Here is a 27,824-nt window from a genome sequence, read left to right on the forward strand (position 1 = left end):
GGCTAATTTTTTCTATATATATTTTTAGCTGTCCATATAATTTCTTTCTATTTTTAGTAGAGATGGGGTCTCGCTCTTGCTCAGGCTGGTCTCGAACTCCTGAGCTCAAACGATCCGCCCACCTCGGCCTCCCAGAGTGGATTACAGGCGTGAGCCACCGTGCCCGGCCAAGAATGCTTTTTTGTTCTTACAAATAATGTTGCAGTAACATTCTTCTGCATATACCCTTGCATGAGCATTTGTGTGAATATTTCTATGAGGTAGATTCTTAGAAGTGTTATTACTTGGTTAAGGAGTATGCCTATTTTAAAATATGTTATGTACTACCAAATTGCCCTTCAATTTGTCCTCTGAATCAATCTTTCATATGATAGCTAGGGTGATTTTTGTAAAATGAATTTGATCATGTGATTTTCCAGCATCAAAAAGCAATACCAAAGATGTTTGATGGATTTTTATTGTCTATACAATGAGTTTTAAAATTATTAATTTTTAAAAGCATTTAAGAGTTAGATAATCTGACCCCAACCTATCTTTCCTACCATTCTCCCCCACCAACAAATAAGTACTCTGTTTAATAGGCAAAATTCACCTCTTCTGTAAAACCTCGTATATATACAGCTCTCTCTCTCTCTCCCTTCTCTATGCAAGATAGAATTAGTTACTTCCTTCTCCAAGTTCCCATAGTACATAATTTATAATCCCTCTGATACATTGTACTGTATTTGTTGGTCTGTTTTCCCTGCTACTGTGAACTTCTTAAGGGCAGGAACTGTATCTTACTCATCTCTGCATCCCCCAGCACTTTGCACAATGCCTGTCAGAGTAATGCTCAACAAATGTTCATGAAATGGGGGAAGATACTCTAGAGGTAGTGCTAGTGAAATAAGAATTTTGGGAGGTAGAGTAGGTGCGAGTTTTGAAGTATAGCAGAAAGCTGACTGAATCCCTGGAACGTGGAAGCTGGTTGGGAATGGGGAAATGGGCTGAAACTGGCAGGAGTCCTCATATGCTTTTCCCCTCCACTACAGAGACCAGCTGCCTGATTATTTGGGTTAATAGACTTGGGATTTGAGAACATTTAAAGTAGTAAAAACTGGATTATTGAGGGCTCACTTGGTGGAGTGGGAGATTGACTCAGCTGTGCTATGCTCTTTCCAGACTAAGATGCTTATGCTAAAAGACCCAACCCTTTCCCAGACTCATCAATAACTTTTTCTTCTTGAAAAATCAAAGCCTCTTCATTTTGAAGGCATGATTCAGACAGGAGTAGGAATGGTAAATAGGTCAGATACTTCTACTTTGTCTCCTTAGCCTGGCTGAAGGGGAGAAGTAGCCTACTGAAAGGCTCTAAGGCTGAGGGCCTAATCTGGAGTAAATCACCTGTGTGAAATTGATTCTCTCTTTTCAGGCAACTCTGGTAGCTCTCCTTGTCTGGTTGCTTTGAAGAAAGAAGAGCAGAAGAAGTAGAATAAGTCATGTCAGAGATACTGGACCTCTCTTTTCTGTCTGAAGTAGAAAGGGATTTGATCCTCAATGTTCTACAGCGAGATGAGGAGCTCCGGAAAGCAGATGAGAAAAGGATTAGGTAAGAGTCCCAGAAAAATCATGGGATTTCAAGCTTTTGACCAATGATATCTGGGCTTTTTCTTATGTCTCCCAACTGACTTTCAGAGAAGCTTGTGTATATGACTTTACTGCTCTTTGTTGGGCCAAGCTGGGCTCTGAGTTTGTTGGTTTCACAGAACCAAATAGTCTTACTGTCTTTACCCCTCAGCCCCTCTCCATTCAACCCATGCAGATCCTGAATCCACTTGTGCTTCTCTTTTGGGTCTTGGCAGGCGCCTAAAGAATGAGTTACTGGAGATAAAAAGGAAAGGGGCCAAGAGGGGCAGCCAACACTATAGTGATCGGACCTGTGCCCGGTGCCAGGAGAGCCTGGGCCGTTTGACTCCCAAGACGAACACTTGTCGGGGTTGCAATCACCTGGTGTGTCGGGACTGCCGCATTCAGGAGAGCAATGGTATCTGGAGGTGCAAGGTGTGCGCCAAGGAAATGTGAGTGTCACCTATGGCTGAGTAGACAGAGGAGATGAGGCCCCAGCTGTTGTGAGAATTTCTTGCCTTAGCTTTTGTTGGTTGTATGGCAAGAGCCATTCTTTATCCATATATCATTTTCTTTTTTTTCCTTCCCAGAGAACTGAAGAAAGCAACTGGGGACTGGTTTTATGACCAGAAAGTCAATCGCTTTCCTTACCGCACAGGCAGTGAGATAATCAGAATGTCCCTGCGCCGCAAACCTGCAGGTACTGGACCTATCTAGAGATAGTTCCCTGCTGACCTTAACCTCAGTGATAGATCCTCTGGTATGGACTGGTGGTGTCTTAACTCAGTGGGCTCAGCCGGTTTGTGAGGAATATAAGAGATTGTATCACCTCCCCTTCTGCAAATGTGGTGTTTCAAGGGGAGATGCTACGAGAATTATTTCCTTTTCCCCTCTCATAATCACCACCCTGCCATGCTTTTGTCTGTCTTGAAGTGAATAAAAGAGAGACAGTGGGACAGTCCGTCCTTTATCAGACACAGATGGGTGATGTCTGGCCAGGAAGAAAGATCATTCAGGAGCAGCAGAAGGAGCACAGGTAAGAAGCAAGTGATCACTTAAAGAAGTACTAAAATGTCCCTTTAATTCTTTTATTATTCTTTTACTTTATTCTGTTTATAAAATAATAGATGTTTATCATAGGAAAAATTGGAAAGTACAGAAAAGAGTAAAGGAGGAAAAAAAATCCTTCCTAATCCTACTGCTCACACGTAAACATTAACATTTTGACATATTTCTTTGTTCTTTATAAGGACAATGTGAAGACAAATAAAAATAACATATACTCATTAAAAATTTAACCATTTATAGGAAGCAAGAAAGAAGAAAGCAACAAATCACCCAAATTCCCATTACCCAAGTTTTCACATTATGTGAAAATCACATTTCTATATATATAACTAGAAGGGTGACTGGATGGATAAACTGGAAAAAATTTGAATATTGTATCATAAATTAAAATCATTCTGTTTAATTTTACTTGAATTTAAGAGAATAAAATACTAAAAGGGGAGAATTGCTAATCTTCAGATAAATGTTTTTTTTAACCATAAAAGATATTAGTCATTAAATTCCTCTAAGCTTAAGAAAACATATTATGGGATACTTCACTTAGTAAAATGGTGATGGGAGGGCGGAGGAGGGGATGGGTATATACATACATAATGAGTGCGATGCGCACAGAATGGAGGATGGACACGCTTGAAGCTCTGGCTCGGGTAGGCAAGGGCAATATATGTAACCTAAACATTTGTACCCCCATAATATGCTGAGATAAAAAAGAAAAAAAATAAAAGAAAAAAGAAAAGAAGAGAAAAGAAAGAAAGCATACTATGAAAGCCATTATACAGTTAGTCATTTAGTGTTTGTTTTTTTTTTTTTTGGTAACAGCCTTATTGAGATATAATTTATGTACCATACAATTCACCCATTTATGGTATACAATGCAATGGTTTTTATTATACTCACAGAGTTGTGCAACCATCACCTCAATTAATTTTAGAACATTTTCACCACCTTAAGAAGAAACCCTTTACCCTTTAGCTATCACCCTGGCCCAACCTCTCCATCCTTCCCCATCCCTAAGCAATCACCAATCTATGTCTCTATATATTTACCTCTCCTGGATAATTCATGTAAATGGAATCATATGTGCTTCTTTATATCTGGCTTCTTTCACTTAACATAATATTTTCAAGGTTCATCCATGTTGTAGTACTTTATTCCTTTTTATGGCCAAATACTTCATTATATGCATATACTACATTTTATATTCATCTGTTGATGGACATTTGGGTTGTTTCCACTTTTTTGGCTGTCAAGAGTAATACTGCTGTGATCATTCATTATGAGTTTTGCGTAGACATATGTTTTCATTTCTGTAAGGTAGATATCTAGGAGTGGATTTAATGGTCACTTTTTTAAGTCTACCTGTTTCAGTATTAAACATTATCAGTGGACTCTGCTATGAAAGAGGAAGAGCTTTCTTACACTTCCTCTAAATTATTTTCCCCTATTCCCACTATTTGTTGAATAATTTGAACAATTTGTTGAATTTGTTGAATTTGAATAATTTGTTGAAATATTTGAAAAAATAATTTGAATAAATTATTTTTACTTTGTCAGAGTTTATAACATTTACATTTTGTTGTACAACCATAAATCATTGGCTTGTTTTACCTGTTCGCTTAGTTTTAGTTTCATATTTAAAAGGATTATATGCTTGCAATCAGGCCTTGTACCATGACTTCTCAATTCTTGAATTCTTTACTTTGATTTATTTCTTGGTTTTCTGGATTTCATCATTGGGAAGTTCCTTCAAGAAGGGCTTGTGGGTGCTATATTTATTGCATTCTTTCATGTTAAGAATATCTGCCAGGTGCCTTTATATTTGAATGGTATCTTGGCTGGATATTATTAATATGTTCTTAGGTCACATTTTCTTTCCCTCAGTGTGTTGTAGACATTGTTCCATTTTCTTCTGCCACTGAATGTAACTGTGAAGAAATCTGAGGACAACTTGACTCTTGTTTTTCTCCCCGTAGGTAACTCTGTGTGTGTGTGTGTGTGTGTGTGTGTGTGACAGAGAGAGAAAGAGAGAGAGAGAGAGAGAGAGAGGGAGATTAGACTTGCCTAAAAATCCCTTTTCTTTTTCTTGAAATTTAGTAACTTAAGGATGTAACTCAATGATGTTCATTCTGTGTCATTTTCCCTGATTGTTTTCAGGGATATTGGATTTTCTTATCCTCCATTTCTGCCCTTTTCTTTTATTGTCTAATGCAATGGAAAAAGAGAAAGAGGAAAGCAATTAACTATGATTAGCCCAACTCATTCCTCCATGCTAATTGTTTGTTTTTCAGCCATTTTCTTTCTCCTCTTCCCTCCCCTCTTCTCCCCTCCCCCTTCCTCCTTCCCTTTCTTACTTTTTGCTATTTCCAATATAATTATTTGAATAAATTATCTTATTTCAGTTTTAATTTGTTCCTTGCTCGCTCTAATCTTTTTTCTCTTAATTCATTATTTTATCATCTTGTGTTTGAACTCTTATGCTTTTTTGAATCTATATTCTTATTAAGTACCCTTATAGTATAAAGCACTCAGAAGAAACCTACTTATTTTCCTAGGATTATAGTCTTCTCCAGACTGGGTTCTTGGTCCATCCTGCAAATTGTTTCCATCTCTCCCCGCTTCATGGTTATTTATATATCTGCCAGATGATTAAATTTCATTTCACTCATGTTTAACATGGGAAGTTTTTTCTATATCTCTGTTTGCTCTGATACAGTATATGTGAACTCTTTTAGACAGGCTTCTCACCTCAACTTGAAACAATTTATTTCCCACATCCAGCTATACTTAAGTTTAAGGACTGAATGTTGCTTTCTATATACGTCTTTTCTTATAACCTAAGGGGAGGGGTGGAAGGCAACTTGGAGTCCTGGGTTTTGGTCTCTTGAAATTCTCTTACATGTCTTGGTCTAGGGCTTAGTTGTCCTGGCCTTAGGTGAATCCTCTAGTTTATACCAGCACCCTGGGAGATGACATTGTCCAGCAGTCTTGTCTGCCTCTTTTGAGGTCCCATAGTGGTACCCGAGTTACAAATTTTGAGGACTTTTGTTTTTCTTGACTTACCCCAGGACTCCCTACTCACTCGCTTAATCTGCACATTGCCACATTGGAAGGGATTAGTTAAGGAGCTTCACTGAGCTAAATCTTCTGTTTTCTTAGCCGTGATTTTTGTTTTTGAGACAGAGTCTCACTCTGTTGCCTGGGCTAGAGTGCCATGGCATCAGCCCAGCTCACAGCAACCTCAAACTCCTGGGCTTAAGCAATCCTTCTGCCTCAGCCTCCCCAGTAGCTGGGACTACAGGCATGTGCCACCATGCCAGGCTAATTTTTTCTGTATATTTTTAGTTGTCCAGCTAATTTCTTTCTACTTTTTTTTAGTAGAGATGGGGTCTCTCTCTTGCTCAGGCTGGTCTTGAACTCCTGACCTCCAGCGATCCCCCCGCCTCAGCCTCCCAGAGTGCTAGGATTACAGGTGTGAGCCACTGTGCCTGGCCAGCCATGATTTTTTTAAACTTTATGACTTGAGGCTTAATTTTTTCCTCATTTGGTTTCTTTTTTTTTTCTTTTTTTTTGAGACAGAGTCTCACTCTCTTGCCTGGGCTAGAGTGCTGTGGCGTCAGCCTAGCTCACAGCAACCTGAAACGCCTGGGCTCAAGCGATCCTCCTGCCTCAGCCTCCCGGGTAGCTGGGACTACAGGCACATGCCACCATGCCTGGCTAATTTTTTCTATTTTTAGTTGTTTGGCTAATTTCTTTCTATTTTTAGTAGAGACAGGGTTTTGCTCTTGCTCAGGTTGGTCTGGAACTCCTGACCTCAAGCAATCCTCCTGCCTCGGCCTCCTAGAGTGCTAGGATTACAGGCGTGAGCCACTGTGCCCGGCCCCTCATTTGGTCTCTGCTACTGAATTTTTGGCTTTGTGCATGCGTGTGTGTGTGTGTGTGTGTGTGTGTGCACTCACTTTCCCCCCTTTCTCTCAACCAAAGGGAAATGACTTTATCACATTTTATATGGTTGTTGAAAAACCATATAGAAATATATAAAGTATGTCCTCCAGTAACTTCACTTCCTCTGCTCTAGACAATTATTGGTAATAGTTCTTAATAGTTTTGGTGTATAGACTACCAAACTGTCTAAATGTACACATATGAGTTGGATTCCTAAATTTTTAATTTCTTTCTAAAAAAGGATCATACTGTATATATGTTAAGTGAAAAAAATAAAAGAAAAATTACTTTAAAAACTCAGTAATACAGACAATCCCATGGGTAATGAGCAAATGGACATTTCACCAAAGATACTATACAGATGTCAAATAAGCACATGAAAAGATGCTCAAAATCATTAGTCATTAAAGAAATGCAAATTAAAATCACAATAAGATACTACCATATGCCTACCATAATGGCTAAAATTAAAAAGACTGACCATATCAATTATTGGTAAGGATGTAGAACAACTGGAATTCTCATACACTGCTGGTGGGAATGTACAGTGGTGCAGCCACTTTGAAAAACAATTTAGCTGTGTCTTAAAAAGTTCAGTGTGTACCTACGTACCTTTTGATTAAGCCATTCCATTCCTAGGTATTTACTTAAGAGAAGTGAAAGCATATGTCCTTACAAACACTTATACATGAATGTTTATAGCAGCTTTATTTGTAATAGACAAAACCTAGAAACAACCCAAATGTCCAATGACAGGTGAGTAGATAAACTGTGGTTGGTTTATACAATGGACTACTCAGCAATGAAAAGGAACGAACTATTGGTATGTGCAACAATATGGCTGAATCTCAAAATAATTATGCTGAATGAAAGAAGCCAAACAAAAAGGAATATATACTGTATGATTCTGTTTTTATAAAATTCTAGAAAACGAAAACTAATTTTTATTGACAGAAAGCAGATCAGCATTTGCCTGGGGACGGGGGTAAGAAGGAAGGAAGGGATTAGAAAGGAACAGGAATAAACTTTTGGAAGTGATATGTATGTTCATTAACTTAATTGTGGTGATGGTTTCACAGGTGTATACATATGTCAGAACTCGTCAGGTTGCACACTTTAACATGTGCAGTTAATATCAATTATAACTCAAGGTGTAGAAGAAAAAAATTGTAGAAAAATATAACATGGACATCTTTCTTTATCAGCACCAAGGGTCTACTTCATTCTTTTTGATATGTGTATGGTATTTCATCATATATATGTACTGTGATTTTATCCACACAGCCTTGGGTGGGTGACTCATCTGTTCCAGGTGATGAGGCCCCCTTTATTCTTTGTGGATAAGGATAAGAATGGCTTTTATTTGCTGAACCTGATTAACACATCTGACATCATTGGTCAAAATGTAATTTCTAAAATCTATTGCTTCTGGCTGTCTGTGACCTCTTGTCTCATTGGACCCAGAAGACTCTTATTCATCCTAAACATGGAAACAGATTAAGTGACCATAAATGATCTTTTCCATAAAATTATGGAGCCTCAGAGATAATTTAATTCAACCCCCTTATTTTTACAGAAAAGAAAGCAGGATAAGTGATTTACCTGAGATCATACAGATAGTTAGAGCCCAGGGCTCCCATCTCTTAGTCTATTTTTTACTGCACAGATGTCAAATAATTGCTTTTTTGCCCTAGGGTTGTTTGTATCAGCTCTGGATCAGTACGTATTAATCTTTAGGAAAAAAATACAAGCAGAAAATACTCTCCATGGACCATCGTTAAAACTGCCTCTCTAGAGGAATGGTTCCACTTGCGGTTCTTTCTTCCTTGGAACAGAGGGGAAACAAATGATTCTAAAGTAAAAAAAAAAAAAAAAGGAAATCAAGCCCCCTGCTGTGTCTTGTACTATAAAGCTAATATGTCTCTCAAGGAATGACTGCCATTTCATCTCTCGCACGTCCTGGGATTTCACCCCTGCTGTCTCCTTTCACAGAACTATCTCAAACATCATGTGGCAACTTGAAAAGTTTATTATTTACCGGCTAAGACATTATAGATTTTTGTTACCTCATTCTTTGTTCACTTACTAGTTTTTTTGTTTGGCAAATATTTAGGAATGCCTACTATGTGCCCGGCTTTGTTTTAGGCCCTGGGGTACACTGGTGAATACAAAAAGGTCCCTTGCTTATGGGACTTAGATTTGGGGGGTGAGAGACACAGAAAATAATCAAGTAAATATATAATAGGTTAGATATTGAGAGTTCTATAGAGAAAATTAAGCAGACCTAAGATATAGGGAATGCCAGGAATACATGTGTGTACATATGTTGTTTTCTTTAGGTTAGCCAGGCTAAGTCTTTATAATAAGGTGACATTTGAGCAAAGACATGAAGCAAATGAAGGAGCAAACCCTGAGGGTACCTGGGGAAAGAGCACTGTAGACAGAGAAAGCAGCAGGTATAAAGGTGAGTTTGTGTTTGGCACTTTTGAGTAATCTGGAACTGAGTGAGCAAGGAGGGATGAGAGGAGATGAGGACAGAGACAGGGTGAGAAGCAGATCATGTAAGACTTTGGTGGCACTTGTAAAGACACTGTCTTTTACTCTGAGTGAGAAGGATGGCTCTGAACAACACACTCTTATTTTTTCTTCTTTTTAAAAATTGAGGTAAAATTCACATAGCATATAATCATCATTTTAACAATTTTAAAGTGTACAATTCTGTGGACATTAGTACTTTCAGAATGTTGTGCAACCATCACCACTGTCTGATTTCAGAACATTTTCATCATCTCTAAAAGACACCCTACCCATTAAGCAGTCACTGTCCATTTCTCCCAGCCCCTGATCTGCTTTCTGTCTCTTTGGATTTGCCTATTCTGGACATTTCATATAAATGCAGTCATACAATATGTGGTCTTTTGTGTCTGGCTTCTTTCACTTAATATCAGACACATGTATTAATATCAGAACTTAAATCCCTTCAGTGGATGAATAATATTCCATTATATGGATATATCACATTTTGTTTATCTAGTCATCCACTGATGGGCATTTGGGTTATTTCCACCTTTTGGCTATTAGGAATAATGGTGCTATGAACATTCATGTAAAAGTTTTTGCATGGACATGTGTTTTTCAATTCTCTTGAATATGTACCTAGGAGTGGAATTGCTGGGTCATAGGGTAATTCTATGTCTGATTTATATTTTAAAGGCTCATTGTGGCCATTGTGTTGTGTATAGATTGTACGGGGACAAGGAAAGAAGCAGGGAGATTTGTTAGGAGGCTACTGCAATCATCCAGGAGCTAGATGATGGTGGTTGGGACCAGAGTAATGACAGCAGAGGGAGTGAGAGTGGATCAGATTTTAAATATACATTGAAGTTAGAGCCAAGAGGATTTGCCGACAGATTTGATTTGTATTGTGAGGGCAAAGAGAAGAGTCAAGGATGATTTTTAAGATTTTTGACCTGAGAAACGAAAGGGAAGGGAGTTGCCATTTGATGAGATTGAGCGAAGAGCAGGTTCAGGGGAGGATTAGGGCTTTGGTTTTGGGCTTGCTGTATTTGACACATCCAAGTGGAGACATCGAGTAGGCCATTGGAAAGACAAGTTTGAGTAAGAAGTAAATTTGAGCTATTACTTTATAGAGAATATTTAAAGCCATGAGACTAGATGAGATCATTTAGGGATAATTCTAGAAAGGAAAGAGAAGCAGCCCAAGGAAGAAGCCCAGAGACAATCCAGAGATTAGAAGTCTGGGAGAGGAGGAGGGACCAGCAAAGGAGACAGAGAAGGAGCAGCTTGTGAGGTTGGAGGAGGAAACCAAGAGAGTATGGTGTCCCAGGAGTCAAGGGACATTACTCGAAATACTTGAGGAAGAATGAGTTTTTTCCTTTTCCTGCTACTCTCACTAATTCTTTGAGGTAAGGGGCCCAGGAACAGTGTCCTTCCCTTAAGAGATGAAGACTGCCATTTTGAATGCCCAGGTTTATCCTTCATTAAGTTGATTAAGCTGAAAAGAATTCTGGTTTTTCCAAATACTGTCTTCCAGACATACTGCTTATTTATGGATATACCTAAGCCCCATTGAGGACATTTATGCAAGAATTCAGTCACCAAATATTTGAATGCCTACTCTATTCTAGTTTCCCTTTTAGGTATTGGGAACACAGCAGTGAACAAGCTATGTGGTCACTGATCTCATGGAATTTAGTCTAATAGAGGCAAAAGACATTAAATCATTTGTTTAAATTATTGAACAAATTAAGTAATTTTTTAAAAGACATAAACAAATAGTTACATATGTGATGACTGCTACCAAGAAATCAGGATGCTTTGAGAGGACATGGGAAGGTTTCTAATCCAGACTTGGGGTCGGGGCGTGGTCAGAGAGATCTAGAGGAATTGATATAAAGAGAGACCTGAAGAAACAGTGGATTTAGCCAGGTGAAGAAAAATGGCTATTGTGAAGAGAACATTCCAGGCAGAGGAAAGAGAGAAGAGGGAGAGCTTTGGGATATTCAGGGAACCAAAAGAAGTTCATCTTTCTGAAATGTAAAGTGTGAGGAGGTGTGGAGCGTGAAGGATGAGTCTGGAGAAGTGAGCAGGGGCCAAAGCATAAGGATTTTCTTGTTGAGGAGTTTGAACTCAATCCCAACAGCAATGGGGAATCACTGAAGAGTTTTAAAAGTGTACTCAGCTGGGCACAGTGGTACTCAGCTGGGTACAGTGGTACACACCTGTAGTCTCAGTTACTCAGAAGGCTAAGGTGGGAGGATCACTTGAGTCCAGGAGTTCCAAGCTGTAGCACACTATGATTGCACCTATGAATAACCACTGCACTCCAGCCTGAGCAACATAGCAAGACCCATCTCTAAAAATAAATAAATAAATACTTTTTTTTTTAACTGTATTCTATTTTAGAAAGCTCACTCAGGCTACCCTTGTGAATTGGTAGGAAGGAGGCCTGACTAGAGGCAGGAGAGCCCACTTCCTTTAAATTGTTGGTTCTTGGTTTTTATCCTAGCGTGCCATTTGAAGTGCCGAAGCTGAAAAGTGGAAAGAGTGCACTGGAAGCTGAGAGTGAGAGTCTGGATAGTTTCACAGCTGACTCTGACAGCACCTCCAGGTGAGGTTCCTTGCATTTCCCTCACCTCCTCTCAACCCAAGTTCCTGTTTTGTTTTCTAGCATCAGGATGCAGGGCTTCTATGTCTTCAGTGTTCCTGATTTCTGTCCTCAGAAAATCAAATGAAGTATTTTCTCTGACCTCACCAGAAGTCATTCCGTAGCACTTCTACTGATTTGGCTCTGAGCGCAGAGCATGTTAATTTCCCCAGGCTGCTGCAGCGTGGAGGATTCTTCCTAGTCCAGCAGCAACTGTTGCTGCTGTCTCTTAGGAATGGGGGTGTGAGTGTTTGTGTTTGTGCAAAGTGGTCTATCTGATCTTCTGCATTCCTTCAAGGTAAATCAGACATGAAGTGTATCTTCTAGATTTGGTTACTACGATGATTCTAAGCCAGTGGCTCTCCTATAGAGCTTTGGTCCCTGGGTAGAAGGGAAAGGGGAGGAGGTGACATAGTTATAACTTTTGAATCTACCTCCAGGAGAGACTCTCTGGATAAGTCTGGCCTCTTTCCAGAATGGAAGAAGATGTCTGCCCCCAAATCTCAAGTAGAAAAGGTAAGCTTCAGGTTATTGGTCAGTGTGCCTGCATGCCTGTGTGTCTTCCCTCCCTTCCCTTCTTTTTCTCCCTTTCCTCCCTTCTGCTCTCCCTCCTCTCCTCCTTCTCTCTCTCCCTTCTTTTCTTTTCTTTTTTCCCTCCTTCCTAGGCAAAATTTATTTTTTTTTGATTTTTATTTACTTATTTATTTTTTATTTCAGAATATTATGGGGGTACAAATGTTTAGGTTACATATATAGCCTTTGCACCACCCAAGTCAGAGCTACATGTGTGTCCATCCCCCAGACAGTATGTACCACACCGATTAGGTGTGAATATACCCATCTCCTCCTCCCCACTCCCACCTGTCCAATACCTCATGAATGTTACTTCCATATGTGCACATAAGTGTCGATCAATTAGTACCAATTTGATGGTGAGTATACGTGTGGCTTAGTTTTTCCATTCTTGTGATACTTCACTTAGGGGAATGGGCTTCAGCTCCATCCAGGATAATGCAAGAGGTGCTATGTCACCATTGTTTTTTGTGGCTGAGTAGAACTCCATGTTATACATATAGCACGTTTTATTAATCCACTCATGTATTGATGGGTACTTGGATTGTTTCTACATCTTTGCAATTGTGAATTGTGCTGCTATAAGCATTTAAGTGCAGATGTCTTTTTTATATAATGTCTTTTTTTCCTTAGAGTAGATGTCTAGGAAGAATTTAAATCAGGAATTCAACTAAACAAATTTGAGTTCAGATTCACTTGAGAACATTTTCTAAGGTTTTGGTTGAAATATGTGAGAAAATAGATTTTATACTTCTTCTAGGCATTTAATCTTTCCTTTAAGTTTGTCATAGTTTGGCGAAAATCTGAGCCTTATTCTGCTTAAGGCCATCCTCACTCCTTCCACCTACCCATCTGTCCTTTTCCCATTTCCTTACCCTTATTCCTTCCTAGGAAACTCAGCCTGGGGGTCAAAATGTGGTATCTGTCGATGAGGGTGAAATGATATTCAAGAAGAACACCAGAAAAATCCTCAGGCCTTCAGGTAGCTGGTTTCCCTTCATGGCCTTTTGGGACTGAAGTTCTGAGTACACTTGATGGGCTCTTGGTATGAAGAATAGGTCTCTTTTGATTTGAGTTTTTGGTCTTCCACTCAGAATACACTAAATCTGTGATAGATCTTCGCCCAGAAGACGTGGGGCATGAAAGTGGCTCCTTGGGAGACAGAAGCAAATCTGTCCCAGGCCTCAGTGTAGATATGGTAAGTACCCTTGTATTTGACTTGGTCATTACATAAAATTTCATTTATCTAGAGTTGGCTTTAGTACCTGATACTCTCAATCAACCTGTTTAATTTTTTAGGAAAAGGCAGCATGAATCTTGATTCCCCCAAATTTCTAAAGTAAATCTGCTTCCTGATTAGCTTAAAGGAAAGGACTGTCTTTGCTGTCTCTTTTATTTTCTAATACATTGCTGGATATATGGTTGGGGTCTCAAATAAATACTTCTGTTGATTAAAATATAAGGAGACTGCTGGGTTAGGGCAGTCAAATGGGAAAGAGTTGTATTAAGTCATTAAATATGAAATGTCCGATTTCAAATCAAAAGTGCAGTTTATTATATCACAAACAGGTAGCAGCACAATTAATCAAAGTATGCACTTGAACTGTCGACACAGTTTTGGCATCTTAAGGGTAGCTTGTTTATGCCAACAGCAAAGAAGCCTGGCGAGTAAGTAGTGATGAAATCACGAAAAGCATTTTCCACAGCTTGTTGAGAATTGAATGTTTTTCCTTGCAAGAAGCCTGGAAGAAGCGGTAGTCAGTTGGTACAAGGTCTGGTGAAACTCTCTGCTGACAGAGAGTTTCCAAGTCCAGCTTCTATAGTTTGAGCAGCCTTGTTTGTGCAACATATGATTGAGCGTTGCCTTGCAAGAGGATTGGCCTGTCTCTGTTGACCATTCTCAGCTTCTTAATTGCAAGCATCCTCATCATTTTGTCCAACTGGTTGCAGTAGACATCCGCTGTAATCGACTGACCAGCTTTCATGAAGCTGTAGTGTATAATACCAGTGCTGGACCACCAGACAGACACCATTAGCTTTTTTAGATGAATATTTGCTTTTGGACTGCGTTTACGCACTTCATCTTTATCCAACCATTGTGCCAAATGCTTGCAATCATCAAAAAGAATCCATTTTTCATCACAAATAACAATACGGTGTAGAAATGGTTTGCCTTTATGTCGTGACAGTAAAGAAAGGCAACCTTTGAGACGGTATCGCTTCTGACACTCATTTAATTTATGTGATCACACATCTATCCAGCTTCTTTACCTGCCCAGTTTGTTTCAAATGGTCCAATATTGTTGGAATAGTGACACCAAAACTTGCTGCTAATTCATGCATCGGTCAAGATGGATTCGCTCCCAGTACAGCTTTCAGGTCATCCACCTTGGTCTCAGGTCACCCACATAGCTTATTTTCAAGATTAAAATAATCAGAACAGAACTTCTCAAATCATTGACGTACTGCGCATTCATTAGCCACATCCTTCCCAAACGCTTCATTGATATTTCAAGCTGTCTGAGCTGCATTGCTTCCACAATGGAACTCATATTTGAAAATAACAGGAATTTTTTGCTTATTCATGGTTTCACAAAAATTGCTCTAAAAAAATTTGAAAGATAATCACAAGCCAAAACGTGCATTTGAAAGACTGAGGATGTACCTTCACAATAAACATAAAACAAGAAATGTCAGAGATATCAACTGTCAAACTTAGTACATAAGGAAATCGGACATTTCATACTTAATAACCTAATAGCTCCTATGAAAAACGTTAAATATTCTTATTCTTTTGAGATATGAGGAGGATGGCTGGAATAGAGCTGGGAAGCCTGAAATGGGGAGACATATGAAAATAAGGATGCGTGCGTACATATACACGACACCTCAGAGCTTTGCAACGATTATGGTTTCCACTAAAGGAAAGATATTAGTCTTTGAAGATTTTCTTATTTTTATTAACTCTGAATCTGTATTTATTGCTCTAGGAAGAGGAAGAGGAGGAGGAGGAAGAAGAAGAAGACATTGACCACCTGGTGAAGTTGCATCGCCAGAAGCTAGCTAGAAGCAGCATGCAAAGTGGCTCCTCCATGGTAAGTTCTATTACTTCTGAGATTATACGCACATTGGGATACCAGAAAGGAAAGCAGTGCCTCTCTAAAGCAGATTCAGGACTTGACCTGAGGAAATCATCCTAGTTATTCTTTCCAGGTAAGTGAGATGCGTTTGTTTGTTTTTATCCTCAATTTAGGCTGTAGGTGCTTAGTGGCCATTTATGTGACTTCCTGAGCCTCTGCCCTGGAGATTATTACATTAGGTAATTAGGGCTAGGGACATTCTTCATCACGGCTTTGTGAACAATAACCATAATTCCTTCCCTTAGGAGGTATCCAGGCCATGAAGTGAGCAAGACCAGATTTTTTTCCATCATAGCCTACTCCAAATTCTCACATTAAAGTAAAATGAGGTCATGAGAGGGGCTCTGGCAGGATTAATTGGCATCAGGGTATGGTTAAGGATCAATGATACTAGTCAGAATCATAAAGTTAAAGGGACATTTAAGAACCAGGGTCTACATCTGTCCTAAGTATGACGATTGATATTTAGGGGAAACATGGTCAGGAACAAGGGTGACTAGGGTTTGTTCACACTTATGCACAGGAAGACAATGTTGGCTTGCACAGCTGATTACTCCCAGGGAGGAAGGTGCCTTTTCACTTCTGGTGCTATTTCCGCCCTACTCACCCACTTCCAATTCTGACCCAATCTCTTTTCACTATAGGTCTTGATAGAGATAAGGTGGGTAAAAGAAATCCACAGACAATTAAGGCACCTTGTTTTAATTAGTAACTAATCCCTTCTAGCCAGTGTTTTAGCACATATAACAAATATGAAAAATGGATTTACCTGTACCTTACCTGTCCACTCCTTGCCCACCTCCTGGGGCAGGTGAAAATTAACACTAAAATGTATAAAAAGAGGGGAAGAAGAGAAGCTAAGAGCCTAGGTGAGTCACGTGCTGATTTATTGACCTGAACAATTGTTAGTATGCTGGTAGCTCTGTCTTATCCTCTGGATCAAGGACTGTTTCTGTCTTATCCTCTGGATCAAGGACTGTTGGCTGTATTGGTTTGTTGCAGGTGCTTCTGAAACTTTTGTTTTGCTCAGTGATTGTGGCTTTATCGTGAGGAAAGATGTGAGCAATGTGAGTGGGGGAGTGTGCCTTCCCCAGATGTTTGTGGGTGTTTTATCTCCAGAGTACGATCGGCAGCATGATGAGCATCTATAGTGAAGCTGGTGATTTTGGGAACATCTTTGTGACTGGCAAGATTGCCTTTTCCCTGAAGTATGAGCAGCAAGCACAGACTCTGGTCATCCACGTGAAGGAGTGCCACCAGCTGGCCTATGCTGACGAAGCCAAGAAGCGCTCTAACCCGTGAGTACTTCTGGAACCCAACTGATGCTCTGAGACCAGAGAGCAGACCCTGGCATCTGCCTACGCACTCTTTTCTTTTCTTTTCTTTTTTTTTTTTTTTTTGGAGACAGAGTCTTGCTCTGTTGCCCAGGCTAGAGTGCTGTGGCATCAGCCTAGCTCACAGCAGCCTCAAACTCCTGGGCTCAAGTGATCCTTCTGCCTCAGCCTCCCGAGTAGCTGGGACTACAGGCATGTGCTACCATACCCAGCTAATTTTTTCTATATATTTTTAGTTGTCCAGCTAGTTTCTTTCTATTTTTAGTAAAGATGGGGTCTTGGTCTTGAACTCCTGAGCTCAAATGATCTGCCCACCTCGGCCTCCCAGAGTGCTAAGGATTACAGGCGTGAGCCACCGTGCCCAGCCAGTCTAGGCACTCTTGATCAGAACTCATCACCTTCTGGGAGGCAGGGGGAGGGAGACGTGATGTAGGAAAGGGACCAGGATTGTGAAAAAGCAAGAATGGCATGTGTTTGAAAGGGCTTGATGGGACATTTTTGACATTGCATTTCTCCATGGCATGTTTACATGGGGAGCAGGGAAGTGGTGAATAGGCTTGAGAAAGGACAGCAAACTACTCAGTACTCTCTTTGGTTTCTAGATATGTGAAGACTTATCTTCTGCCTGACAAATCCCGCCAAGGAAAAAGAAAAACCAGCATCAAGCGAGACACCATCAATCCACTGTATGATGAGATCCTCAGGGTAAGTATTTAGACCCCAAGGGTAAGAGAACTTGTTCTATCTTGTTCCCTAAACTGTAGCTATTCCTTTGCAACATGGCCATGTGATATGGGTTTCAGTGGCCCACGTCTGTGTCTGAGGACTCACTCTGGCCATCTGTTCACATCCTGACCTCCCAGAGAAGAAGACAAAGATGATATGGCTTTCCTGGATTGTTGTGAAGTTGGAGATTCACGTGGCCACAAATCTCATTTTAAAAATCCGTTTGAGATAAGAAGTCTCCTTGGCAGTTCTGTTTGGGGTTCCAGTGTTCTCTCACCTACTCAAGGAAAAATTAATTAATTTTCTAGGCCCTCCTATGGAATATGGTAGGTTTTTGTAAAATGGGGTAAGTTGAGGAAACTCAAAATGCTTAGGGACTAAAGTAACTTGATATTCAGAAGGATGGACTTTGGTTATGGTTGCTCAGGTTTCAGAATAATCTTTTCTGCGGAATTACCACTAACTAATCATTTTGGGCTTCTACCTTCCCTTCACAGTATGAGATCCCAGAGTCTCTCCTGGCCCAGAGGACCTTGCAGTTCTCAGTTTGGCATCATGGTCGTTTTGGCAGAAACACTTTCCTTGGAGAGGCAGAGGTCCAGATGGATTCCTGGAAGCTCGATAAGAAACTGGATCATTGCCTCCCTTTACATGGAAAGGTAGTCTGCTTTAACAACTCCTTCCACAGCTTGGCTGGAAGGTAGAATTGTCTGCAGCAGCCTCTGCTGGTCTCTGCTGGTAGTGTCTTTGAATATAGTGTTCTGTAGAGTTCTAGTGCACCCTGGTGGGGTTTCTGAGTTTGACAGCAATTTCAGCAATTTAAACATGTATGTCAAGTGTGAGTTCTGTGTAAACCAGGCAAAGTATGAAGCCATGGTTTTGCTTCAAAAAGTTTCGCGTATGTGTGCCAAGCTTTGCCTCCTAACCTTCCAGAATCTGGGTGTATCCTGACATTCTAACTTTCACCTCTTCTCCGAGCTAACCTTCTGTGTGTATCCTAATCTGCCCTCCTTTTCCAAGCTAACCTTCTCACTAAAGAAGTGGGTACTAAAGCAATTCATGGAGCTCCAATTGCTGTACTTTTGTGTACACAAGCCAGGGAAGATTTCACTTTGGAGATGGCACCTCAGGCAAGAGTGTAGCAATGTGGCAAAATATGCCTGGGATCTGAGTGCAGACCTGGGTTAGAATCCTAGTTCTGTCACTTGCCAGCTAGGTGAGTCACCTAACTTCTGTGAGCCTTAGTTTCTTCATCTATAAAATGGAGATAACAATAATTTTTCTCTTTTTCAGGGTTGTATACAAAGTACCAGTCAGTGGCTGGCACATATGGACATTCAGTAGATTGTTGTCATTATGGTTAAGATGAAATTTTGCTAAAACAGAAGACTTAGCAACTTCTTGATTATCAAAACTATACAATGACATGGCAAAGTTCTTGTTAAATTTTTTACAGTAGCATTTTAAATGTTTAAAACAATACATGGTATATAGAATATCTATGGGAAGATAGACAAGAAACTAGTAATGGTGGCTGCCTCTAGGAAGAGAAACTGAGGGGGAAGGGAGATTGAGTATTCTCTATATGCCCTTTTTTAACATTTGAACTTTTTACCATGTTAAGAAAAGCATAAGAGGATTTATATGCACATGGTTCAAAATTAAAACAACATAAAGTGTATAAAAAGAAAAGTAGATTCCGTTCCTTAAAATAACCACTGTTAACAACACTTGGATGTCCTTCTGGAAATTTTGTATTAAGCAGCACAGATATACATCTATGGATTTATATATTTTTCCCTTTTTATACAAATGGGCTAACATGAACCTCATTGTTTGTACATATCTTGATTTTTTTCATTTAATAATTTATCGTGGACACACTTTTATGTTATCACAGATCTATCTCTTATTAATTGCTGCACACTATTCCTTCATGTGCCTGTATTATAATTTATTTACCATTCCTTCACTAATTGCCATTTAAATTGTTTACTTTTCTTCCTCCTAAAACTGTCCTGCATTGTATTTTGGCTTTCTCTTGTGAATGTAGCTGTCAGAGAAATTCCTGGTGGTGGAATTGCTGAGTCAAAAGAAATATACATCCAATGTTTTGATATCTATTACTCTCCAAAAAAAAAAAATAGTGACAGCATTAAATTTGTCTCTTTAAATATTAATAAAATCAGGAATTCATTTGATAGACACAGTAGGGCAACTGTAGTTAATAATATATATTTCGAAATAATTAGAAGAGAAGATTGGAAATGTTCCCCATACAAAGATAGGATAAATGTTCAGGTGATGGTTACCCTAAATACTCTGACTTGATCATTACACATTCTCTGCATGTATCAAAATATCACATATACCCCCATAGACATGTACAAATATTACACATCAATAAAAACAAAGAGGAAAGCAATTATTGCCAAAGCATAACATGTTATTAGAAACTTAGAATTTCTTAACCATTTGGCACTCAAGTCATTCTCTCAGGGCCTACAGTTGATATAATTATATGAGAAATGTCACTGTAAACCATCATGAACTACTGCTAATTAAACGGTTTTACACAAAGAGAAGAAACTGCATTCAAATGGAAGTATTTGACCTTTGCATATATTTTGAGCCAAAATGAAAATGTGCTCCCCAAACAATTATGCCAGTTTCTAGCTAATGCTAAATTCTAATTTTTAAGAGTCCACTGAAGTTCACAGTCTAGAAATTAATAAATTTTACAGGTATTTTATAAACAATAAGAAAAAAATATATAAACAACAAGAAAGACCATTCCTATATATGTATTTTAACTTAGAACCTTCTATACCCATTGTTTCTGACTTGTTCTTTTTGCCCTAGCAATGCATTTGCTCTCATTCAGTTTTCTCTTGCCTGCATCCACCTCCTAATTCTTTTGTCTCTCTGCCATATACTAAACTCTGTGTGTTCTGGATATGTGGCACATTGATCCAAACCTATGGGGATCATGCTTTCCTAGCATCGATATGGTCAGTAATGAGGACCTAGGTTGGAGGAACCCCAGTGAACACAGGCAGGTGAAAGGGTATCTCTAGTCTGCACCAGCTCATGCTCTGGATACCAAAGCATAAAGAACACAGTCACACAGAGAGAGCCAATAGAGTGAAGCAATTCTGCCACCCAAAGCCGATGATAGGCCACTTGCTGTTCATCCCAGACATTCGTTCGTTCACTCTTACGTTCATTCAGTAGATACTTGTGGAGTACCTACTATGTGCCAGGTACTTTGCTAAGTATTGGGCATACTAGGATGGACAAAAATAGGCTTGATTCCTATCTTCCTGGCACTTAGATTCTAGTGGTACAGGCAGACATTAGTTAAAAATAACCAAAGTAAATGTAAAATTAAAAATTGTAGCATATTCAAATCCGTATAACAGAGCTCCACTCCACCTAGCCCTCAAATCTTTGCAAGCCCTCTTTTAAAAAATACTTTTTATTTTAAAAAAAACCATACAAATGATATTTTCCATTCTCATAAAAAAGATACTATAGATATTAATATAGAATAAAAGGGGAAAGCCCTCTTTCCTTTCCCCATCCTGCTCCCTGCTCCCTTCCCTAGAGGAAACAAGTGTTAAGTTTGTCTGTATCCTGGATTTTCCTACGTAGTATAGTATAGTGGTTAAAAGCATGGACTCTGGAATGAGTCTGTCTGAATTTGAATCCTGGCTGTGTCAATTACTGTGTGACCTTGGGCAAATTACTTAACCTCTCTGTTCTTCTGTTCCATAACCTGTAAAATGAGGATAATAGTACCTATCTCATAGGTACTATTTTGAGGATTAAACAAAATGATATACTTAAAGTACTTATAATAGTGCCTGGCACATAGTAAGTGCTATATACGTGATAATGATAATAATTGTTATTTGCATACATATATACTCACGTGTACAAATATGAATATGTTTTAATATAAGTGGGACTTTTTTTCTGCATCTTGCTTTGTTGACTTAACAATATATCTTGGATATCTGTCCATGTCAGCATGTACAGATTCACTGCATTCTGTTTAATGACTGCATGCCATGTGTCATATGAGGGCATTAAAATTACTCATTTAACCCTTCATATATTGATTGACATTTAGGTTGTTTCCACTTTGTGGCTATTACTAACAATGCTGGTAGCACGATTCTTCATCATGGTGTCAGTCCTTTGTGAGTTTGTGTGGCAACCTTGCTGGAAGAGCTTTTAGAGTATTTGGGATCTGGTAACTGTGCCCCAAAGTGGCATAATAATGGGTATTGCAGAAGACTATTTGTTGGTTCTTCTGTATTTCCTTCTGAAGGAACTGCCTTGGAAACCTGTGGCTACCGTGGCCTAGGGACCCTGGATTGTATTCATAAGGAGAAGGATCCTGTTCTTGGGGCTAATTTTAGAACCTCCTCAGAGAAATGTCCCAACATTTCCTGAGAAGCCCAGCTTGACCTGTTGGGTTTCCCTGTGTTTCAGATCAGTGCTGAGTCCCCGACTGGCTTGCCATCACACAAAGGCGAGTTGGTGGTTTCATTGAAATACATCCCAGCCTCCAAACTCCCTGTTGGAGGTGACCGGAAAAAGAGTGAGTTTTCTTTGGGGCCCTGGATTTAGCTCTTAGTCTTCTGCACAACATACGTGTAAGGCTGGTGCTAGCTACTGACTAGTACTGTTGGAGAGACCAGATTGGAATGCTTCCTGAATTTTCCAGGGAATATTCCTTTACTAAGGAAGCCTTTTCTGCATTTTTCAACCAGAAGGAATGCCTAAGGATTGGCATTCCTTTTTTTTTTTTTTTTTAAGCTATTAAATTGACTTGGTCTTGGTCCAGCTGTGGCAAGCTACTAACAGGGCAGAAGAGAACAGAAACTTTGGGGCTGAAATAGAGAGTTGGAAAGGGTGGTAAAGTATAAGAGACAGGAAGATGAAGGCTGAGGAAGAGTAATTCAACATGCCAAGCACTGTATTAGTGACTGTGGATATATAAATGAGTAAGACATGATATTTGCTCTCCCTTGAGGAACTTAAGTTTTTGTAAAAAAGACAGTCACGTGTTAAAAGGACACACATAGGAGTGGTGAATTCTGTCTGGTTACATTTGGAAGAGGTAAGAGCTTTGAAGAGGCGGTAACATTGAAACTGGACCTTAAGACTTTACTAGGAAGAAAAGAAGGAGGATGGGGAGAGAAGAGTGTTTCCAGAAGAGGGGACAGCATGAGCAAAGGTTTTAAAATGGCATAGTAAATGTGGGGTTGTATGTGAGCATGGGAGAGTGAACCGCTTATGTGAGTGGGGCTGGAGTTATAGTGTGCTATATGTGGGAGCGGGGCTGGAATTGGAGATGAGGCTGGAACCTGACTGAAAATGGCCTTGAACACAACAGTAAGGAGTTTAACTTGACCCATTAGCAATGGGAAGCCAAAGTTCTTTTAAAAATATACCTTCGGCCGGGTCTAATCTAGAAGATTTGGGGAATCAATGAGCTCCCCAAGGAGGGTATGTAAAATGACTAGAGAAGAGAGGCAAGGATGAAACTACAGGGAACAATATTTTAAAGAACGATGAGAGAAAGAAATGCCAGTGAAGTAGAGGGTTATCAGGAGAGAGACATGTTAAGAGGGAGCTTCAAGAAGAAGGGCCAGGGGTTGTCAGCGGTGTTGAAACATTACGGGGGTGGTGGGGGGGGAGGGTGGTCAGAATGGATGAGGACTGAGAAGACACAGCTAATTAGCATTAGATTACATTTTCAGTGGATTAGTGGAAGTGGAAACCAGATTTTACTAAAAACTAGGCTGAGTGAATTAGGCAAAGAAGTAGAAGTGGTGAGTATGGACTTTTTTTTTCAGAGTAATTGATGGTCAAAGAAAAGAGAGCCGTGGAGAATAGTTTGAAGAAGAGATAAAGTTTAGGGGAGGTTTTCTTTTAAAAGGATTTTTTTGAAAAAAGAGTTGAGATTAGCATTAGACTGAGGAGAAGGGATGAGTGGAGAAAGAGACATAGAAGATGGGAGATGGGGGGTTGAAATTGATGATGCCTGCTGAGTCCTGTGAATTGGGGATGGAATCAAGAACTCAAGTGGAGGAGTTCCCTCTTTTTTAATCATTCAACAAATATCAGGCAACTTTATGTCTTTAAGTCTCAATTTTCTCATTTACAAAATGAGGACAATAATAATATATATCTCGTAGAGTTGTTTTGAGAATTAAATGCTTAACGTAGTCCCTGGCACATAGCCAGTTTTCAATAAGCGTTTATTGCTCTTGTGGTTGTTACTGAGTGCGTGTTGCTTACTGTTGGGCACTGTGCTAGGGACTGAGGATACAAGTCGGGCATTGTTACGGAGTTTGCTGCCTTCAGGAGCAAGGAAAGGAGATGCTTTGTAGAGAAAACTCAAGGTAAATCTGCAGCTGTAGGGGCTCACTTGCTGTGGCTGACATTCCTTACAGGTAAAGGTGGGGAAGGGGGAGAGCTCCAGGTGTGGATCAAAGAAGCCAAGAACCTGACGGCTGCCAAATCAGGAGGGACTTCAGACAGCTTTGTCAAGGGGTGAGTCCCTGAACCAGCACCAAACTAACTAGTTTCAGGACAAGAGAGCTAAGAGAAGAACCCAGTTTAACCTTTCTCTGTGGATATTACCCTGTGTGTCCTACCAACCCCAGCAATCAACTTTATTCCTGAAATTAGGTAATGGCGAAACCTCCACCACCACCTCTGCACTGGTCTGAGCTCAGTTTGGATTGGGCTGTAATGTTGATATCCAAAGAGGAGGGGGGGTACACAGATAGATTCTGACCTTTCTCTGACTGCTGCTATTAAGTAATCCTGGGTAAAAATCTGTGTCTGCTGATTGTCTAGATTTGGGAACTCAGGGTTTTGTTCCCTACAATTTTTAAGCAAGGCTAGCTTTCCCTAAATTATGGATTACCCACTAACTTTTCTAACAAATCATGATTGGCTAAGCCTATAGATATTACTATATTGCTATTGGTTTTATTTAAAGAGAACCTTGCCTAGTAGAAATGGAATGAAATATTTAAAACCCATTTTTGGTGGAGCACAGACAACAGTCTCACTAATAATATTATATTCATTTTCTCTCCAGGTTAAAGGAATTAAATCAGGTGAATGATCTAGTGGAGATAGTAGGAGCTCTGCTTCAGCAGATTCAAAGGAGGGGTGTGTGCACTAGGATTTGGGTGTTGACTCACCTCCCTGGGCTAGTCCTGTGGCGGGGGCAGGGGGAATTTAGACAGACACTGCCAGCTTTGAGTAGGCTGTTGATTACTCCCCGCCCTCTGCCAGATACCTCCTTCCCATGAGGAACAAGGCCAGTAAGCGTAAAACTCCTGTGATGAAGAAGACCCTGAATCCCCACTACAACCATACATTTGTCTACAATGGTGTGAGGCTGGAAGATCTACAGCACATGTGCCTGGAACTGACTGTGTGGGACCGGGAGCCCCTGGCCAGCAATGACTTCCTGGGAGGGGTCAGGCTGGGTGTTGGCACTGGTGAGAGCCTCTCCCCCACCCTCACTTGTCTGAAAGACCTCTTGTCTATTCCATTCTCGATACCAACCCCCCACCTGTGCACACAAAGCTCCTCTGTGGTGAGAGTTGTCTTCTTTCCTTTCAGTTAACATTCAACAAATATTTATTGAGTTCCTACTATGTGCCAGGCCTAGGGGAAGGCTGAGCTCATGCACTGTTGTGTGTACAGATAATATAACCATCATCTTCCCACTAAGAAAACCTACAAACCTACCTATATATCCGTACCTATACTTTTTATCTTCCATCTGTGCTAACAAAAGCCAAGCCCTGTCCAAGTGTTCTGTACCACCTACCTCCCCTTCTCAGGGACCTCACTTCTGTAATCTCCATCTCTCAGGTTCATTCTCCCTACCTACTGGAGGGGAATACAGATACGCTCTGGTATTTCCAATCTTATTAAATAAAAATAAATCTTCTCTTGGCCACATGTCCCCCATCTAATTTCTTAAAAAGAACTGTCTCCACTTCCTCACCTTGCCTTTAGTTTTCAATCCACTGTGATCTGGCTTCTGTCCCACTACTCCGCTGAGTAATTGCTCCTGCCAAAGTGTTGTTCTCATCTCATTGGAATTTTTAGCACTATTTAACATGGTGGGTCACTCCTCTTTTCTTGGGACACTGAGGTCCTATGGATGCTACATTCAGATTCCCTTTTAACTCACTGCTCACCCCTTCTCAGTTTTCTTTGTGGGTTCCTCGTTCTATACCCAAACCCTAAATGTTGATGTTTCTCAGGGCTGCATGTTACATCCTCTTTTTTGCTCTCCCCACAGTCTCTGCATTCTTATGGCCTTAATACGACTTGCATATTAACAACCCCCACAAAGCATTTAACACAAAGCATCTGAGTGATGTTTTATACATGTAAGCCAATTCATGTCAGTCTCCTGTTAAAACCCTTCAGTGGCTTCTTATTGTACTAAGAAAACAATCCAAAGTTCTTACCATGCCTACAGGCCCCTATATGAGCTGAGCCTTCTGTTCCTTTCTGATCCATCTCATGTCACTCTTCTACTTGCTCACTATGCTCCAACCACGATGACTTTCTGCTGTCCAAATATACCAAGCTCATTTCCACTTCAGAACCTTTGCAATTATTATTCCCTGTGTCTGGAAAGTCTGGCTCCTTCCCATCCTTCAGATCTTGACTCAAATGTCTCCTCAGCGAGTCCCTCAGACCACCTGCACAGTATGTCCTGATCCAGGCACTACAAATCACCCTATTTATTTACTTCATAACATTGATCTCACTCTCCGAATACACATATTGGTTTGCTTCTGTATTTTCTGTCTTCTCTATTTAAATGTAAGTTTACTACTGTATCTCCAGACCCTAGAAGAATACCTGGCACACAGTAGGCACTCAATAAATGTTGAGTAAATGAATGAATGTGCAGGATAATAGGAATGAGGCCGCATACATTCCTAACTTTGGGCCTGGGGTCTGCAGCTAGAGAAAAAGGTGTTCAGTTTTTGTAAAAAAATTTTCAGTCCAGTTGCAATGACAAAAGGGTAATAGCTCTGGCATGAGGTGTCAGACACTAAGAGCTCTGTAAAAGACTCAGGATAAGAAGTCTCTAGTGACTGTGTGCCATTTGGAGTCCCATTTCATCAACCTGAAGTCTCTTGATAGGGTCTCAGGAGCACAGAAATATCTGTTCAGGATGAACCGGGAGCACTTCCTAGACTGCGGTCCCCATCAGCTACTCTTCATAGCACACTGTCGTTTATGGGGCGGCTGTCCTTGCTGTATAACCCGTCTTCCCTGGTGGGCTGAGGAGTGGGGCCCCTGTTCAGCCTCCTCTGGTGTTTCTCCTCAGGGATCAGTAATGGGGAAGTGGTGGACTGGATGGACTCGACTGGGGAAGAAGTGAGCCTGTGGCAGAAGATGCGACAGTACCCAGGGTCTTGGGCGGAAGGGACTCTGCAGCTCCGTTCCTCGATGGCCAAGCAGAAGCTGGGTTTATGAGTCCCTGTCCTCCTCTGCAGGTCCAGCCCTGGCCAGGGCAAGTCAGAGGAAGTGAAGAAACCAAGAGCAAAGATTTATAATTTAAAGTGTGTGTGTCATGTATGTGTGTGTACAAATGTGTATTTCTGCAAATCTCATTACGCTAGCTAGAGTGATGCAGACTTGTTCTCCCTCTTATAAAGCAGGCTCAAGAATAAGGGTCTCTTCAAAATGTTTTTATTTGTGCATAATCTAGTATATTTTCAGAGTACATTCTTTCTTATGCCTTTAAGAGGTTTGATTAACTTTAAAAAAGTCTTTCAAAACAACTTTTTCTCTTCTGTTTTGCTCTCCTTGTTCCTACTTCCCTAGGCAGCCCTGGCTACCTTTGGCATTAGCCTGTGTTTCAAGCTGTGCTTGATCTAAGCCAAGGCTCTGGGAAGCAGGATTGGGTCACTAAAGACAGAGGGATATGGGAGAGAGGTGAGTGGTTCCTGTCTTTCCTCTCCAATGTATGCTTTTAACTCATTTTCTACCTTGATAAATTTCTGGAACTTGGCTTTTTAACTTTTCTTGTTTTTGAGTAGTTTCTACCTTGTTTGGGTCTAATGCTTTTCTTGGAAATGCTAAGAAAAATTCCCCAGCTTTTTCCAGTTCTAGACACCTTTACTAGACTTTTGGGGACTCTTATAATGGAGCCACTTTCGAAAAGCACTTTAATTAGATAATGGCCTTCTGACTAAG

At 40.2% G+C, this 27,824-nt stretch overlaps 1 protein-coding gene across 1 annotated transcript; it reads left to right on the top strand.

Annotated features, from left to right (window-relative positions):
- The first annotated feature begins 1,478 nt into the window (after positions 1–1,478).
- On the top strand, positions 1,479–27,313 carry SYTL4 (synaptotagmin like 4). Its single transcript, XM_069463153.1, has 16 exons — positions 1,479–1,588; positions 1,842–2,057; positions 2,196–2,305; positions 2,539–2,641; positions 11,645–11,746; positions 12,223–12,298; positions 13,247–13,337; positions 13,450–13,553; positions 15,358–15,450; positions 16,615–16,793; positions 17,432–17,534; positions 18,053–18,214; positions 22,056–22,164; positions 24,026–24,125; positions 24,882–25,090; positions 26,953–27,313. Exons 1-16 carry the CDS (start codon positions 1,479–1,481, stop codon positions 27,099–27,101), a joined length of 2,016 nt encoding a protein of 671 aa, XP_069319254.1. The 3' UTR covers positions 27,102–27,313.
- The last annotated feature ends 511 nt before the right edge of the window (positions 27,314–27,824 follow it).

This window comes from Eulemur rufifrons, chromosome 30, assembly GCF_041146395.1.
Source record: "Eulemur rufifrons isolate Redbay chromosome 30, OSU_ERuf_1, whole genome shotgun sequence".
Lineage (NCBI taxonomy): Eukaryota > Metazoa > Chordata > Mammalia > Primates > Lemuridae > Eulemur > Eulemur rufifrons.

Excerpts from the sequence above, each read along its gene's own strand:
- SYTL4 (XM_069463153.1), top strand. The coding sequence starts at position 1,479 with ATGTCAGAGATACTGGACCTCTCTTTTCTGTCTGAAGTAGAAAGGGAT. Across the intron at positions 24,126-24,881 it reads TCAGACAGCTTTGTCAAGGG|ATACCTCCTTCCCATGAGGA; the intron begins GTGAGTCCCTGA and ends GCCCTCTGCCAG. Across the intron at positions 25,091-26,952 it reads CAGGCTGGGTGTTGGCACTG|GGATCAGTAATGGGGAAGTG; the intron begins GTGAGAGCCTCT and ends GTTTCTCCTCAG.